Here is a 16177-nt window from a genome sequence, read left to right on the forward strand (position 1 = left end):
GGCAGGCTGTTCTTTCCTTTGAATGAGAAAGTAGCTACGTTAAAGAAAACAGCCATTTTAAAGAAGGATGGGAGAGGCTTAATGACCATTCTAACACAGGCTCGGTGAAGCTTGATGAAAAAAACTAAACCAATTGTCCCCGACACCCAGGGGAGCAGAGAACACTGAAAACAGGCTGGGTGATGTTAGATAACAGACCTACAACAACAGTTATAGGACATAATGGGAAAATGGGACAACCAATATGGTTTACAACAACAGAGAGAGATGGGTTATAACAAGGGGTTAATAACGCCATACTGAAATGACTTCGGAGATATGGAGATGAATGAACATTGTATTGGTATATTACACATCCCATGTCTAGTTATGTTATTGACCCCTGTACGTGTGGTCAATGATAAAAAGCAGATGGCAAAAGTAGCAAATTGTAAATTCGATGGGAAGGCGTCTCATGGTTCACAGACGTAATGTAATAACAATACTAAAAAAAAAAAATTATCCTTATCCACACACAGCCATTCGGAACACCTACTCAGAACAGAGATATTCTGTAGACAGAGAGGTAACGTTACCCATCAAAAAGAGAGAAGTAACAAGATCTTTAGGGCTAAGACATTTTATTTCTAAGTCTGTGGTTTTAAAAAAAGACACATGGTGCAGCCTGAGCATTCTCCCATCAACACGGAAAACTAAAATGTATCTTCTCATGGAAGACCCTGACACAGCAGCGGCGACCAGGGTTACAGAACTTTATCTTTCAGTTGAACTCATAAACAGACCGAGAGAGACTGAAGACGTTCACTTTATGTGTGTCTGAAATGGCACCCTATTCCCTATGTAGTGTACTACTTTTTTTTTTACCAGAGCTCAGTCAATCCCTCTAAAGAGGATAGGTACGTTATTGAGAACACAAAGGCAAATCCAATAAAGGGAATGGGGTGCCACAGACATAATCCATTTCTGCAGTCTCCTGGTTCACAACAAGCCCTTCGTCAAGCAGTGTCCCCAGTCACAGTGATATCTAAACCATTGGATTGAAACTCACAACTGGAACCCATTTGCCATGACAAACTGTGTGCCCTGTACTGGTGGCAAGGGAGGGAGGGAGAATGAGAGTGAGAGGTGGAGAGATGGATAGAGACTGGGGGATAGAGACAGGGGGATGGAGGTGAGCGCGAGAAACATCCTGAAAGAAGAGTATCAAAAGTGCCACCAGTCATCTTCTATATGACAATAATAAAACCCAGGTCAGGAAGTGGAGAGAAAACGTCGTCACACAGATTTCTATCAGGAGTGTCGCTACAGTTTCTATTTAGCCATCAGATTCTAATTTCTTTCACCTCGTCTCTCTCCAAATAACTTAACTTATATACAAATGATTTCTGTCTGTCTGACTGTCTCTGTGTGTGTGTGTGTGTATAAATAATAAGCATGGCAGAAAGCGAGACAGCTCAACCTCAAACGGACGTAGAGGCATCACTCAGGCTCCCTTTAACCAGTCAATTAGAGCATGTCGTGTGACGAGGAACTTCGCTTAACAGCCAGACATAAGTCGGGGGACAAGAGTTGGACTCCGTGGGGAATGAATTAAAACTATGTGATGCCATCATCATCATTAACAATGCAGAGCGCACAGTCACACAACATGCCAGATGAGTGAGTGACAGAGAGCAGAGGACAGAAGTACCAGGTGGAGGTGGAGAAACTTCAGGTGGAGGAATACTTTGTCATTTTCTGAACAAGCAGAGAACTGACAGCTTTTCCAGTCAGGCACACTCTGGACAGCCCTACTGAGACAAATAGAGGCTGCTGGAGAGGACCCAGGAGTCTGTCCCCTGACACATTAGCAGCCCTCAGATGTCATTAAACACCATTATCTAGCTTGGAGGCTAGAGATGCACAGTCTGCACAGAGTGGATGTGCCAGGGAAAAACAGCACTATAACAACTGTGTGTGTGTGTGTGTGTGTGTGTGTGTGTGTGTGTAATGATTATATTCTCAGAATACTTTCCTTAAAGAGAGAGATGGAACATCAAAGGATGTACTGATGTTTTTATGTCCGAGTGGTACTGTCTAGTTCTGTGTGTGTGTGTGTGTGTGTGTGTGTGTGTGGGGGGGGTTCTGTGTATGGCAGATATTAGAAGCTCAAAATAGCTTGCCGCAGAGAGTCCACCGTACGGCCCCAACCCTGCCTGGAGACTGTATAGAATCTGTATTCACACAGAGTTCACGTGAGTCACATGTAAAGGTATTGTGTTTGTGACAGAATGTATTTTCCATGGTCCTTCCAACCAGATCTGTTAGTATTTCTTTCAGTATGCACACATCTTTGAAAAATGTTTAGCAGGTATAATGTTCCTCACCTCCTTGTCCATGCTGTCCAGGTCTTCTTTACAGAATGTGTAGAGGGGGTTGGTCTCTGACATGCTGGGCTGGCGTTCCCTCCGCCGACAGGAGGGTCCAGGCTGCTCGTCGTCTCGACTGGAGGGACCCGCCGTCTCCCCCTGTTGGTCCTTCTGACCCCTCCTGGTCACACCACAACAAACCACCGTCAGCCAGACACAAACATCTCCAACTGTTACCCAATTATTGTGAATCACCATAAGAAAACCAGTGACTTGTTATCACCGATTGTGGGAAAGAGGAAGAGAAACACCCCTTTGTGCGTCTTCTAATTACACGCAGCCTCCAAAACGGCTCTATTTTTCCATTACGTTCTAAACTTTCAGTAGAGGGTCAGGCTTACAGCCCAACAGCCATAGGGGCTATCAGGAGTATATGGTTAATATACAGCCCAACAGCCATAGGGGCTATCAGGAGTATATGGTTAATATACAGCCCTACTAGACATAGGGGCTATCAGGAGTATATGGTTAATATACAGCCCTACAGACATAGGGGCTATCAGGAGTATATGGTTAATATACAGCCCTACTAGACATAGGGGCTATCAGGAGTATATGGTTAATATACAGCCCTACTAGACATAGGGGCTATCAGGAGTATATGGTTAATATACAGCCCTACTAGACATAGGGGCTATCAGGAGTATATGGTTAATATACAGCCCTACTAGACATAGGGGCTATCAGGAGTATATGGTTAATATACAGCCCTACTAGACATAGGGGCTATCAGGAGTATATGGTTAATATACAGCCCTACTAGACATAGGGGCTATCAGGAGTATATGGTTAATATACAGCCCTACTAGACATAGGGGCTATCATGGAGCCCTACTAGACATATATGGTTAATATACAGCCCTACTAGACATAGGGGCTATCAGGAGTATATGGTTAATATACAGCCCTACTAGACTAGGGGCTACAGGAGTATATGGTTAATATACACACTAGACATAGGGGCCAGGAGTATATGGTTAATATACAGCCCTACTAGACATAGGGGCTATCAGGAGTATATGGTTAATATACAGCCCTACTAGACATAGGGGCTATCAGGAGTAGGCATGGTTAATATACAGCCCTACTAGACATAGGGGCTATCAGGAGTATATGGTTTTCAGCCCTAAGACACGGGAGACAGTTAAGGACAGATGTTTGAATATACAGATACATAGGGGTGAAATGGTTAAAAATTAATATCAGTAAAATGACAGCCCTACTAGACATAGGGGCCCATTAAACTTTCCTTTTTAATCTAGGACATAGGGGCTATCAGGAGTATATGGTTAATATACAGCCCTACTAGACATAGGGGCTATCAGGAGTATATGGTTAATATACAGCCCTACTAGACATAGGGGCTATCAGGAGTATATGGTTAATATACAGCCCTACTAGACATAGGGGCTATCAGGAGTATATGGTTAATATACAGCCCTACTAGACATAGGGGCTATCAGGAGTATATGGTTAATATACAGCCCTACTAGACATAGGGGCTATGTATATGGTTAATATACAGCCCTACAGACATAGGGGCTATCAGGGGGAGAACATGACATAGGGAAGAATGGGATGGTTAATATACACTACTAGAGGGTGGAGGGAGAGGAAGGGAGGAGGGGTGCAAGTATATGGGCTTTTAAACAGCTGTGAAAATGAGACATTTCCCAGTGGGAGACAGAGGGGCTTCAGAGTATATGGTTAATATACATCCACTGACATAGGGGCTATTACAGGATATATGGTTAATATACAGCCCTACTAGACATAGGGGCTATCAGGAGTATATGGTTAATATACAGCCCTACAAGACATAGGGGGATACATAACATGTTCTAATATACAGCCCTACTAGACATAATCTGATTAGTCTATTTTAATCTAGCTCCTCCTGTCCAGTCACATACAGTAGACATTTGTACAACACAATCACTTCTCCCAATGACTGGTATCTGCTACTAATATAGCATTTTACAGCCCTACTAGACATAGGGGCTATCAGGAGTATATGGAAACCCTACTAGACAAGGGGCTATCAGGAGTATATGGAGCCCTACTAGACATAGGGGCTATCAGGAGTATATGGTTAATATACTGCCCTACTAGACATAGGGGCACAATGTTTAGGCAGGGGCTATCAGGAGTATATGGTTAATATACAGCCCTACTAGACATAGGGGCTATCAGGAGTATATGGTGAGGACATAGGGCTATCAGGAGTATATGGTTAATATACAGCCCTACAAGACATAGGGGCTATCAGGAGTATATGGTACAGCCCTACTAGACATAGGGGCTATGTATATGGTGTGACATAGGGGTGTGTGAGTATATGGTTAATATACAGTGTATATGGTTAATATACAGTAGACATAGGGGTGTATATGGTACAGCCCTACTAGACATAGGGGCTATGTATATGGTTAATATGTAGACATAGGGGCTATCAGGAGTATATGGTTAATATGCCCTACTAGACATAGGGGCTCAGTGAGTATGTGGTGTGTGTGTGAGCCCTATGAGGCTGGTTAATATACAGCCCTACTAGACATAGGGGCCAAGGTATATGGTTAATATACAGGCTGGGCTATACAGCCCTACTAGACATAGGGGCTATCAGGATATATACAGCCCTACAAGACATAGGGGCTATCAGGAGTATATATACAGAGCTACTAGACATAGGGGCCATACAGCCCTACTAGACATAGGGGATATATGGTTAATATACAGCCCTACTAGACATAGGGGCTATCAGGAGTATATGGTTAATATACAGCCCTACTAGACATAGGGGCTATCAGGAGTATATGGTTAATACAGTTAAGGACAGATGTTTGAGGAACGATACAGTGAAATTCTAAAATTAATATCAGAAAAATGACAGATGCTACCCATTAAACTTTCCTTTTTAATCTAGGACAACTTCGACACGAAGCAGGACGCATCTGTGATGTGTCCCACAGAGTGTAGGGGGAGAACATGTAGGGAAGAAGGGAACGAGGGTGGAGGGAGAGGAAGGGAGGAGGGGTGCAACTTCTGGGCTTTTAAACGCTGTGAAAATGAGACATTTCCCAGTGGGAGACAGAGCGGTTTGCAGACCAGAGAGAGATCCACTGGGATAGTAGGAAATTACAGATATACTAAGTGCCCATTCTCATGCTGATCTGAACACTAGTGCCCATTCTCATGCTGATTTGAACACAATCACTTCTCCCCATTCTCATGCATTTTACAGATGACGGAGAACCCAGAAACACTAGTGCCCATTCTCATGTTTGCAATCTGAGGACGTGCCAAGGTGAGGCTGTGTGTGTGTGTGTGTGTGTGTGTGTGTGTGTGTGTGTGTGTGTGTGTGTGTGTGTGTGTGTGTAGCCAAGTTGAGGCTGGAGCCAAGGTGAGGCTGGGAAAATCTAGAACACTGATATGCCCATTCTTTTCTGATATGCTGCCAATAATTCCAACTCGATATTCAATAAATAGGATGCCCATTCTCATGCTGATCTGAACACTAGTGCCCATTCTCATGCTGATCTGAACACTAGTGCCCATTCTCATGCTGATCTGAACACTAGTGCCCATTCTCATGCTGATCTGAACACTAGTGCCCATTCTCATGCTGATTCTCTGAACACTAGTGCCCATTCTCATGCTGATCTGAACACTAGTGCCCATTCTCATGCTGATCTGAACACTAGTGCCCATTCTCATGCTGATCTGAACACTAGTGCCCATTCTCATGCTGATCTGAACACTAGTGCCCATTCTCATGCTGATCTGAACACTAGTGCCCATTCTCATGCTGATCTGAACACTAGTGCCCATTCTCATGCTGATCTGAACACTAGTGCCCATTCTCATGCTGATCTGAACACTAGTGCCCATTCTCATGCTGATCTGAACACTAGTGCCCATTCTCATGCTGATCTGAACACTAGTGCCCATTCTCATGCTGATCTGAACACTAGTGCCCATTCTCATGCTGATCTGAACACTAGTGCCCATTCTCATGCTGATCTGAACACTAGTGCCCATTCTCATGCTGATCTGAACACTAGTGCCCATTCTCATGCTGATCTGAACACTAGTGCCCATTCTCATGCTGATCTGAACACTAGTGCCCATTCTCATGCTGATCTGAACACTAGTGCCCATTCTCATGCTGATCTGAACACTAGTGCCCATTCTCATGCTGATCTGAACACTAGTGCCCATTCTCATGCTGATCTGAACACTAGTGCCCATTCTCATGCTGATCTGAACACTAGTGCCCATTCTCATGCTGATCTGAACACTAGTGCCCATTCTCATGCTGATCTGAACACTAGTGCCCATTCTCATGCTGATCTGAACACTAGTGCCCATTCTCATGCTGATCTGAACACTAGTGCCCATTCTCATGCTGATCTGAACACTAGTGCCCATTCTCATGCTGATCTGAACACTAGTGCCCATTCTCATGCTGTGTCATTATTTTCACGATGTAGGACATCAACATATGAAGTTACTGGACAATTGCTCTTTTGGATGGCAGTTTGAGAATTTAGTGTTGAAAAACACTTTTTCAATCTCGCAGTAAAACAGTATATCGGCACGTTTGTCCCCCGAAAAGTCAGAATCATTATCGGACACACAAAAACAAACATATCGGTCGTGCTCTACAAACAATATCTGTTGAAGATAGAGTAGACAGTCCTGGGGTTGGCACGTCTCACTACAGTCCTGTTAGATCTGGTTAGAGGACCTCGTTGAGAACAGGAGTGTAGCTAGCTGAGGATAAACCGCTGAGAAAGGCTGGTCCCACTGAGTGGTGATGTAGAGAGGAACATTTTGCCCAGAAACCAAGAAAGTATTGAGCGATTAAGAGGGAACAACACTCCACATCACCCAGTATGTACTGCAGGCGGCAGCACATCCTCCTGGTGGTCTCTAATTGGAAGCGGAGTTTGTTTGATGATCTCTCTCTAATTTGGGCTTTATGTAACAAAAATTCCGCATTGTGCCTCAGTGTGTGTGTGTGTGTGTGTGTGTGTGTGTGTGTGTGTGAGACAAACTCTGCTCTGCTGCGAAGCTTCATTCTGATGTTATTAACATGACTTTTCTGTCTCAAAGCAGAAAGTTAAGGAGACCGTCCGGTAAACAGACGCCAGCCAATTTAGAGATGAAAACCTTTCACAACATTTGGAGCCAGCTCAAAGGAAAACATTTGAATTGAGACCAACACCAAGCCTAGGATGTTAACTCTTTGGTACATACCAATTGAGGTGACAGAGATGCTGTTGGTGACTCACACAGGAAGGCCAGAAGGTTTTCTAAAGTGAGAGCGATTTAATCTTGACAAACTATGGTTAAAGAAGCTACCTGCACTACTAAAAACAGAAATACATGCAGACACTGCAAGTAATACACAACCTTAAGGTTGGACTGGGAAATACAAACCTGTTAATACCACTTATTGTAGCTGCTTGCTGACTAATGAGCAGTTTCCCATCACATTCATCATAGCCCCAGTATTTTATTTCTCCTCCAAAAACAGACTTTTCCAGCATTAACATGCTAATTCATCTTCAACTCTAGCTGTAGAACATAATGAACAGGCAGAAACTCCAGCAGGAAATCAGCTAATCATTTAATTCCAGGAGAAAAAAAATCCACACAACATATAAGGCTAGTGGGCCTCATGTATACATATATATTTATATTCATTAGAGCTGGGTCGGTCGGGGAGACACCTTGCAGCGTAAACACCTGCTGCTCGGCTCATAGACAGACAGTTGGTACCCGGCCTACTAATAGAAATATGATTAAACAGACCGAACACTGTTCTCTACGTTACAGCTGTAAGCGCTGCCAGAGTTATTGTTTTGAGTGTTACATCTTCTGAACGCTGGCAAAGTTCAGAGCTCTTCTGTATACAGGGCCCAGGGGTCTACTACATGTAAGGCGATACAGGGTTTTCCAAACTGGGTTCTGGGGCCCGCCCTGGGTGCACGTTTTGATTGTTGCCCTAGCACTACACAGCTGATTCAAATGATCGAAGCTTGATGATGAGTTGGTTATCTGAATTAGCTGTGTAGTGCTAGGGCAACAACCAAAACGTGCACCCACGGGGGTTCCTAGGACAGAGTTTGGGAAACACTGAATAAGTGCTTCGCTCAAGGGCATAGGCAGATTTTTCACCTATTCGGCTCGGCAATTCAAACCAGCAACCTTTCGGCCCAACGCTGCAACGCCTCCGTATAGCAGCCATCAGAGCAAAGAAAAGGACAGGACAGAGACAAGCTACGTTCCAGAATGTTCTAACTGGTACGAGAACTCGTGTCCTTGCTCATCTAGCTATGAGGGGGGCAAGAGGACTTACTAGGTACTTAGAAGCACTGAAAAGCCAAACATCAATCCCAGATATCAATACATCTGATGGACACCCACAGAAGAGGACCGGTCTGAACACGCATGTCATCCATCATCATCCAAAAGTACGTGCCACACACAGTTGTGAACACAGTTGAATTGCCAGGTCAGTACCTGAGCGAGGTCTGGTCGCCATGGGCAGCAGACATGGAGGCCTGGAGGTAAGATGGTGGTCTGGAGGCCTGAGTCCCACGGCGAATCAGCTTCCCCGTGACTGGGTCGTACGTCCGCACCTCAGGGGCAGCTGGAGGGTGGTGGTGAATGGGGGCGGGGGGAAACCGGGGGTTCTGGAAGGACCCTTGGAGGTCAGGGAACGTGACTGGGCTGTTGCTCCTAAAGACAGAAGCACCATTAGATAACTGTGCGAGTGTGTGTACTGTTGTGACTGTGTGTGTGTGTGTGTGTGTGTGTGTGTGTGTGTGTGTGTGTGTGCACCGTTGGGTCTTGGTGTAGTCCTCCTTCAGTGGATACAATGATTCCTCCACCCTCTCCCAGCGCTCCAGACATCCCCACAGCCAGTCAGGATTCACCACATGGAGATGTTTACAGCCTTGGGCCTGACGCACCTTCTCTGTACCTGAGAGAGATGAGGAAAGGGTCAATCAAGAAGAGAAAACAGAATACCGTCTGTTTCTAGATACCAAACTTAAAAGTAGAACTGACAGCGTTTTAGCAACATGAAATCTTATTCAAATCTGTTCATATACACCGCCAAGAAGAATACACTTGACATGAGAGCACTTCGATGTGGTCATTTTCACATCTAGTAAGACATGAGAAATCTATAGTAATATAGGTTGGGAACTCGGGCATGTGTTTGGCCAATTAATACACAATGCAGCAAATAAAACCTCATAAAAACGCGTGTTTTGTCCAGGATCGAGTCAACGCAGACTGGTGCGCCATATCAGAGAGATACTGTAGGCTTATAATCTAATAAACCATTTGCCACATGGGCCCGGCATGATTAACTTTGAACTGGACTATGTGTTTATAAGCAGCAGCGCGACGTTAGATCATTACAACGTATTCTCTAAGAGCCACAAAATACACCTGAATGGATTTCTGAAAATATGTAAATATGTAAACCACAGGAGTCCTCTTACATTTGGGAACTTCACAGTCCTATTAATATAACCGTGAAACGGGTAGGATCTCTCTCCCTCAGTTGCCTATGCGCATCGACAACAAGATCAACAACTAATGCTAGCCAGAGCAAGATGAGCTACAATTGTAACGTTAAACCCTCTCAAACCTTTTCAGCTAGTTGGCCGTCAGAATTGCACTGATAAACGATGGGGAATAGTAGCCTGCTCATTATTACAACTGAAATGGGAACTTGCCTACCCACCCATTTGATCAATGCCAAATACATTTGATTGACAACAAAGAGACAGTTCAAGTTTAACGTAGCTAGTTAGCTAGCGAAGCGATTAACATATCTGGCTAGCTAGCCAAATGACATCTGCATCTCTATTTATAGCCAAAGATAGGCTCCGTACAATTATTTCATATCTGCAAAGTAGTTCAAATGCGGCCAGTTCCACTTTAACAACCAAGCTGCATAAACAGAGGAGCAAACTGAAGAGAGAAATATACAACAACTCTTGGAAGCAAATGGAAGTGGATTTTATTGTTAAAACCAACACTTTCAATGGGCCTCCCGAGTGGCGCAGTGGTCTAAGGCACTAGCTGTGCCGCTAGAGATTCTGCGTTAGGGTCCAGGCTCTGTCGCAGCCAGCTGTGATTGGGAGACCCGGGGAGTGGTGCACAATTGGTCCAGCGCTGTCCGGGTTAGGCCGGCAGGGATGTCCTTGTCCCATCTCGCTCTAGCGACTCCTGTGGCGGGCAGTGCACGCTGACACGGTAGCCAGGTGTACGGGGCTTCCTCTGACACATTGGTGCAGCTGGCTTCCGGATTAAGTGGGCATTGTGTCAAGAAGCATTGCGGCTTGGCTTGGTTGGTTGTGTTTCAGAGGACGCACGGCTCCTGACCTTCGCCTCTCCCAAGTGCGTATGGGAGTGGCAGCGACGGGACAAGACTAACTACCCATTGGATACCACGAAATTGGGGGGGAAACTAATACAAAAAAACACTTACGGGGGAGCCTCAATCATACATTCAAAGCCAATTGACAATTGTCCTGAAGCATTTCATTTATCTATTAGGTTCCATTGACAATCAGTTATTTTATTGGCATTGTCAGTTCAGAGAGCAGCAATTTCCACTTGACGTCTGACCCAAAGATAAGAGACCTGCATCTCAGAGCAGCACCGTACCCAATCAACACAAGGTTAGCCCATCCCACAGCGGCAAATACTGACTCTGCTCTGCACATCGATAGCCTATCATTCTTTGCCATATTTTCTCCCCAAGTTGATTAGGTGTGTCTGAAATTGATACTAGCCTGTTCAGTTCCGACTGTGTAGCTAGCTATAAACCAATAATCCAGAACAACAAGTCAGCCTTGAGATTGCATAGCAACAGCGGCCAGACAGACAAATCCTCTGAATATGATCTGACTGCCAATGCTGAGATTTGAGATGGCTGAACAAAATGAATTATACAAGGTGGCTAAAACATTAGCCCATGGGCCAGACCCCACAATTTGGGCTGTCGAGTTCAATTGGGGAGACGATTTCCTTGAAGGCCTTTGTCCCTAGAGTTGGAAAATGTGCAAGAGAAAGCTGCCAGTTCTACACTGCTATGTTATCACCCTTTCATCCCATTGGGATTTTACCAGTATTCAACACATTATTGCTCACGTATATCCTTTAATCATATCAATGGAAAGCTGAGATGTACAGTATCAGACACAATTACAGAATATTGAGGTCAACATCACTTTGATAATATGACATATCAGAATTACCTGTGTAAATTACTTTAAAAAGGAAACCCGGAAACATTTTAAACTTCGACAAGTGTAACTAGGCTACTCGGGAACATTGAATGTCGTCTTGGTAAGCAACCCCATTTGGCCTTATTTTTTTAGGTTATTATCCTGCTGAAAAGGTATTCATCTCCCAGTGTCTATTGTAAAGCAGATTGAACAAGGTTTTCCTCTCAAATTTGCCCCAAACATAACACTTTGCCTTGAGGACAAGAAGTTCATTTCTTTGCAGAATTACTTAATTAAGAGCCTTGTTGCAAACAAGATGCATGTTTTAGATTTGTATTTTTTCTGTACAGGCTTCCTTTTCTTCACTTTGTCATTTAGATTAGTATTGTGCAGTAACTACAAGTTGATCCATCCTCAGTTCTCATATCACAACCATTAAACCCTAATTATTTTAAAATCACCATTGGCTTCATGGTGAAATCCCTGAGCGGTTTCCTTCCTCTCCAGCAACTGAGTTAGGAAGGACACCTGTCTCTTTGTAGTGACTGGGTGTATTGATACACCATCCAAAGCCTAATTAATAACGTCACCATGCTCAAAGGGAAAATCAGCATCTACCAATAGCTTCCCTTTTTTGCGAGGCATTGAAAAATCTCCCTGTTTTGTTGTTGAGTCTGTTCAGGAAATGAATTACTCGATTGAGGAGCCTTACAGATAATTGATTGCATGCATGCATGCATGCATGCATGCATGCATGCATGCATGTATGTATGTATGTATGTATGTGAGGTACAGAGATGGGTTAGTTATTTAAAAATCATGTTAATCACTATTGAACACGGAATGAGTCCATGCAACTTATTATGCAATTTGTTAGGCACACCTTCACTCCTGAACCTTCACACCTGAACTTTAAGCTTGACATAACAAAAGACTCAAGACATTTCAGCTTTTAATTTTTAAAAGATAATTCCACTTTGACATTGTGGTATTGTGTGTAGATCAGTGACAAAAATCATATACATTTTAAATTCAGGCTCAAACACAAAATGTAGAAAAAGTAAAGGGGTGTGAATACTTTCTGAAGGCACTGTACGTGAGCAACAACATGGTGTATTCTGACATTGTCACATGGGAAAATCCATATGGGAAAAATGCATGGGACGGAGGAATGAAAGAGCAAAAACAGAACTGTCATTGCTGCACATCTATTACACATTATCCAACTCTAGGGACATCGACCATCAAGAAAATCACTATGAGACATTGTCACCCAGAGTGAGCCCAACCCCTATATAAATCCCAGTACAATGAATGAAAGACTGTCTCATGCATTTGTACCGACAGCCCACACAATGACTGTCACTCAGGCCATTGTACCGACAGCCCACACAGTGGCAGCTTCTTAACATTTCCTCTTCACATGAAGTGGGACCTTGTATGCTGTGGTTCCCTACGTGCTCCCTCTCCCCTTCTCCCTCCTCCTCTCTGTGGTTGAATTTGTCCGGCTCTGACGTACAGAGCTCGTTGAGCCCCCACGGACCGCTGATTGCAAAGTGCAGCCGACGGCAATGCCGCCTGCCACTTCCTGTGCTTGATGATGTCTGAGGGTACGTTGGATTGGATGAGGCTATTACTCCTTTAGGGACATGACGTCCGCTTGCCAGTCAGACAGCCAACCTGTCAGTCAGCCACATTGACTTCAATGACACTAATTCGAAAGACCAGAGGGAAAGAATCATCTGTTTGCCCCAGACAGACTATTCCTCCCTGCTCCTCTTTCAGAGATACACCATTGAAGTCAGTGGGTTTCAGAGAACAGGAAGGTACTTGTGACATTTGTAGAGTCAGGAGGTGAGGTGGCTCTATAAAGCCAGTGTCTCTCAGACTTGTTCACGTGTCTCTGTAATGGCTGAAGGAGGTGCCTACCCAAACAATTTTAACTTCTACTTTTAAAAATCCAACTCTCTAAAAACAAATCTCTCACCGTTGCTGCCTGCTATAGACCACCCTCTGCCCCCAGCTGTGCTCTGGACACCATATGTGAACTGATTGCCCCCCATCTATCTTCAGAGTGCGTGCTGCTAGGTGACCTAAACTGGAACATGCTTAACACCCCAGCCATCCTACAATCTAAGCTTGATGCCCTCAATCTCACACAAATTATCAATGAACCTACCAAGCACCACCCCAAAGCCGTAAACACGGGCACCCTCATAGATATCATCCATATATCATCCTAACCAACTTGCCCTCTAAATACACCTCTGCTGTTTTCAACCAAGATCTCAGCGATCACTGCCTCATTGTCTGCATCCGTAATGGGTCTGCGGTCAAGCGACCTATACTCATCACTGTCAAACGCTTCCTGAAATACTTTAGAAAGGCCTGCTCGATGATCGACCGGGCCGGGGTATCCTGGAAGGATATTGACCTCATCCCGTCAGTAGAGGATGCCTGTTTTTTATTTTATTTGTTAAATGCCTTCTTCACCATCTTAAATAAACATGCCCCATTCAAGAAATTTAGAACCAGGAACAGATATAGCCCTTGGTTCTCTCCAGACCCGACTGCCCATAACCAACACAAAAACATCCTATGGCGTACTGCAATAGCATCCAACAGCCCCCGTGATATGCAACTTTTCAGGGAAGTTAGAAACCAATATACACAGGCAGTTAGAAAACACAAACTCAAAAAAGTTCTGGGACACTAAAGTTAATGGAGAATAAGAACACCTCCCAGCTGCCCACTGCACTGAGGCTAGGAAACTCTGTCATCACCAATAAATCCACTATAATTGAGAATTTCAATAAGCATTTTTCTACGGCTGGCCATGGTTTCCACCTGGCTACCCCTACCCCGGTTGACAGTACTGTACCCCCCACAGCAACTCGCCCAAGCCTTCCCCATTTCTCCTTCTCCCAAATCCAGTCAGCTGATGTTCTGAAAGAGCTGCAAAATCTGTTGTCCGGGCCTCTGGCAGTCTCTATGGGGGTGCCAGAGGGTTCAATTCTTGGGCCGACTCTCTTCTCTGTATATATCAATGATGTTGCTCTTGCTGCTGGTGAGTCTCTGATCCACCTCTACGCAGACGACACCATTCTGTATACTTCTGGCCCTTCTTTGGACACTGTGTTAACAACCTTCCAGAAGAGCTTCAATGCCATAAAACTCTCATTCTGAGGCCTCCAACCGCTCTTAAATACAAGTAAAACTAAATGCATGCTCTTCAACCGATCACTGCCTGCACCTGCCCGCCTGACCAGCATCACTACTCTGGACGGTTCTGACTTAGAATATGTGGACAACTACAAATACCTAGGTGTCTGGTTAGACTGTAAACTCTCCTTCCAGACTCACATCAAACATCTCCAATCCAAAGTTAAATCTAGAATTGGCTTCCTATTTTGCAACAAAGCGTCCTTCACTCATGCTGCCAAACATACCCTTGTAAAACTGATCATCCTACCGATCCTCAACTTCGGCGATGTCATTTACAAAATAGCCTCCAATACCCTACTCAATAAATTGGATGCAGTCTATCACAGTGCCATCCGTTTTGTCACCAAAGCCCCATACACTACCCACCACTGCAACCTGTACGCTCTCGTTGGCTGGCCATCGCTTCATACTCGTCACCAAACCCACTGGCTCCAGGTCATCTACAAGACCCTGCTAGGTAAAGTCCCCCCTTAGCTCACTGGTCACTATAGCAGCATCCACCTGTAGCACGTGCTCCAGCAGGTATATCTCTCTGGTCACCCCCAAAACCAATTCTTCCTTTGGCCGCCTCTCCTTCCAGTTCTCTGCTGCCAATGACTGGAATGAAATACAAAAATCTCTGAAACTGGAAACACTTATCTCCCTCACGAGCTTTAAGCACCAGCCGTCAGAGCAGCTCACAGATTGTTCAATGATAATCTAAAGACAAAGTTGTACTCATTGTCCAGGCCTGTTTGTATTGTTAATGGCATCTTCACGCCTTTATAATTGAAGAGAGTCCACTGGTAATGGTCTTCTATCTTTAGAAGGCTGGGCCATGTTGGCGATACGAACCAAACCTAATTTCAGTCAGTAGGAACTCTGATAGTACCACTTGATTGAACGCCAACAAAGTGCTTAGCTAGACCAAATTGAAACCACGGCCGTAGTGACAGGATTTTAATGGAACAACAAGCTAGTGATATGTCTTATATATGTATGTGTTCATCAAATCAGTAACACCTGGTAATTGTACAGCTTACTTGGTCACAGTGGTCTTCAAGGTGTAAGCCATAACTAGCCATGTACAGATTCAATAGCCCAAGACACTCCGGCTGATGCTCCGTTACACGAGAATGCATTCTGCAATCCAAATGACAGTTTAATATCTCGAAGAGGTATTAAGATGATAGCATCCATGCCCATTAGGGACCAGAATATACTAATACTAAAGCTGAGAAAAGCAATAAAGAAATAGCTTAGGCTATTCTCTGTTCGGAATTCGTTAAGGGACTGATTCAATTC

General features: G+C 44.3%; 1 protein-coding gene across 2 annotated transcripts in view; it reads right to left on the reverse strand.

The window, feature by feature from the left end:
• The window catches only part of LOC118399457 (RNA polymerase II subunit A C-terminal domain phosphatase-like), a 130715-nt gene that overhangs the window by 84975 nt on the left and 29563 nt on the right, over window positions 1-16177 (reverse strand). For both annotated transcript variants that reach the window (XM_035795555.2, XM_035795554.2), the window contains 3 exons: window positions 9261-9402; window positions 8940-9158; window positions 2367-2529 (listed from right to left, as the gene is read on the reverse strand). In XM_035795555.2, the coding sequence (XP_035651448.1) occupies window positions 2367-2529; window positions 8940-9158; window positions 9261-9402 (524 nt within the window). The remainder of the gene's footprint in view (window positions 1-2366; window positions 2530-8939; window positions 9159-9260; window positions 9403-16177) is intronic.

The sequence above is a fragment of the Oncorhynchus keta genome, chromosome 20 (genome assembly GCF_023373465.1).
Source record: "Oncorhynchus keta strain PuntledgeMale-10-30-2019 chromosome 20, Oket_V2, whole genome shotgun sequence".
Taxonomy (NCBI): Eukaryota; Metazoa; Chordata; class Actinopteri; order Salmoniformes; family Salmonidae; genus Oncorhynchus; species Oncorhynchus keta.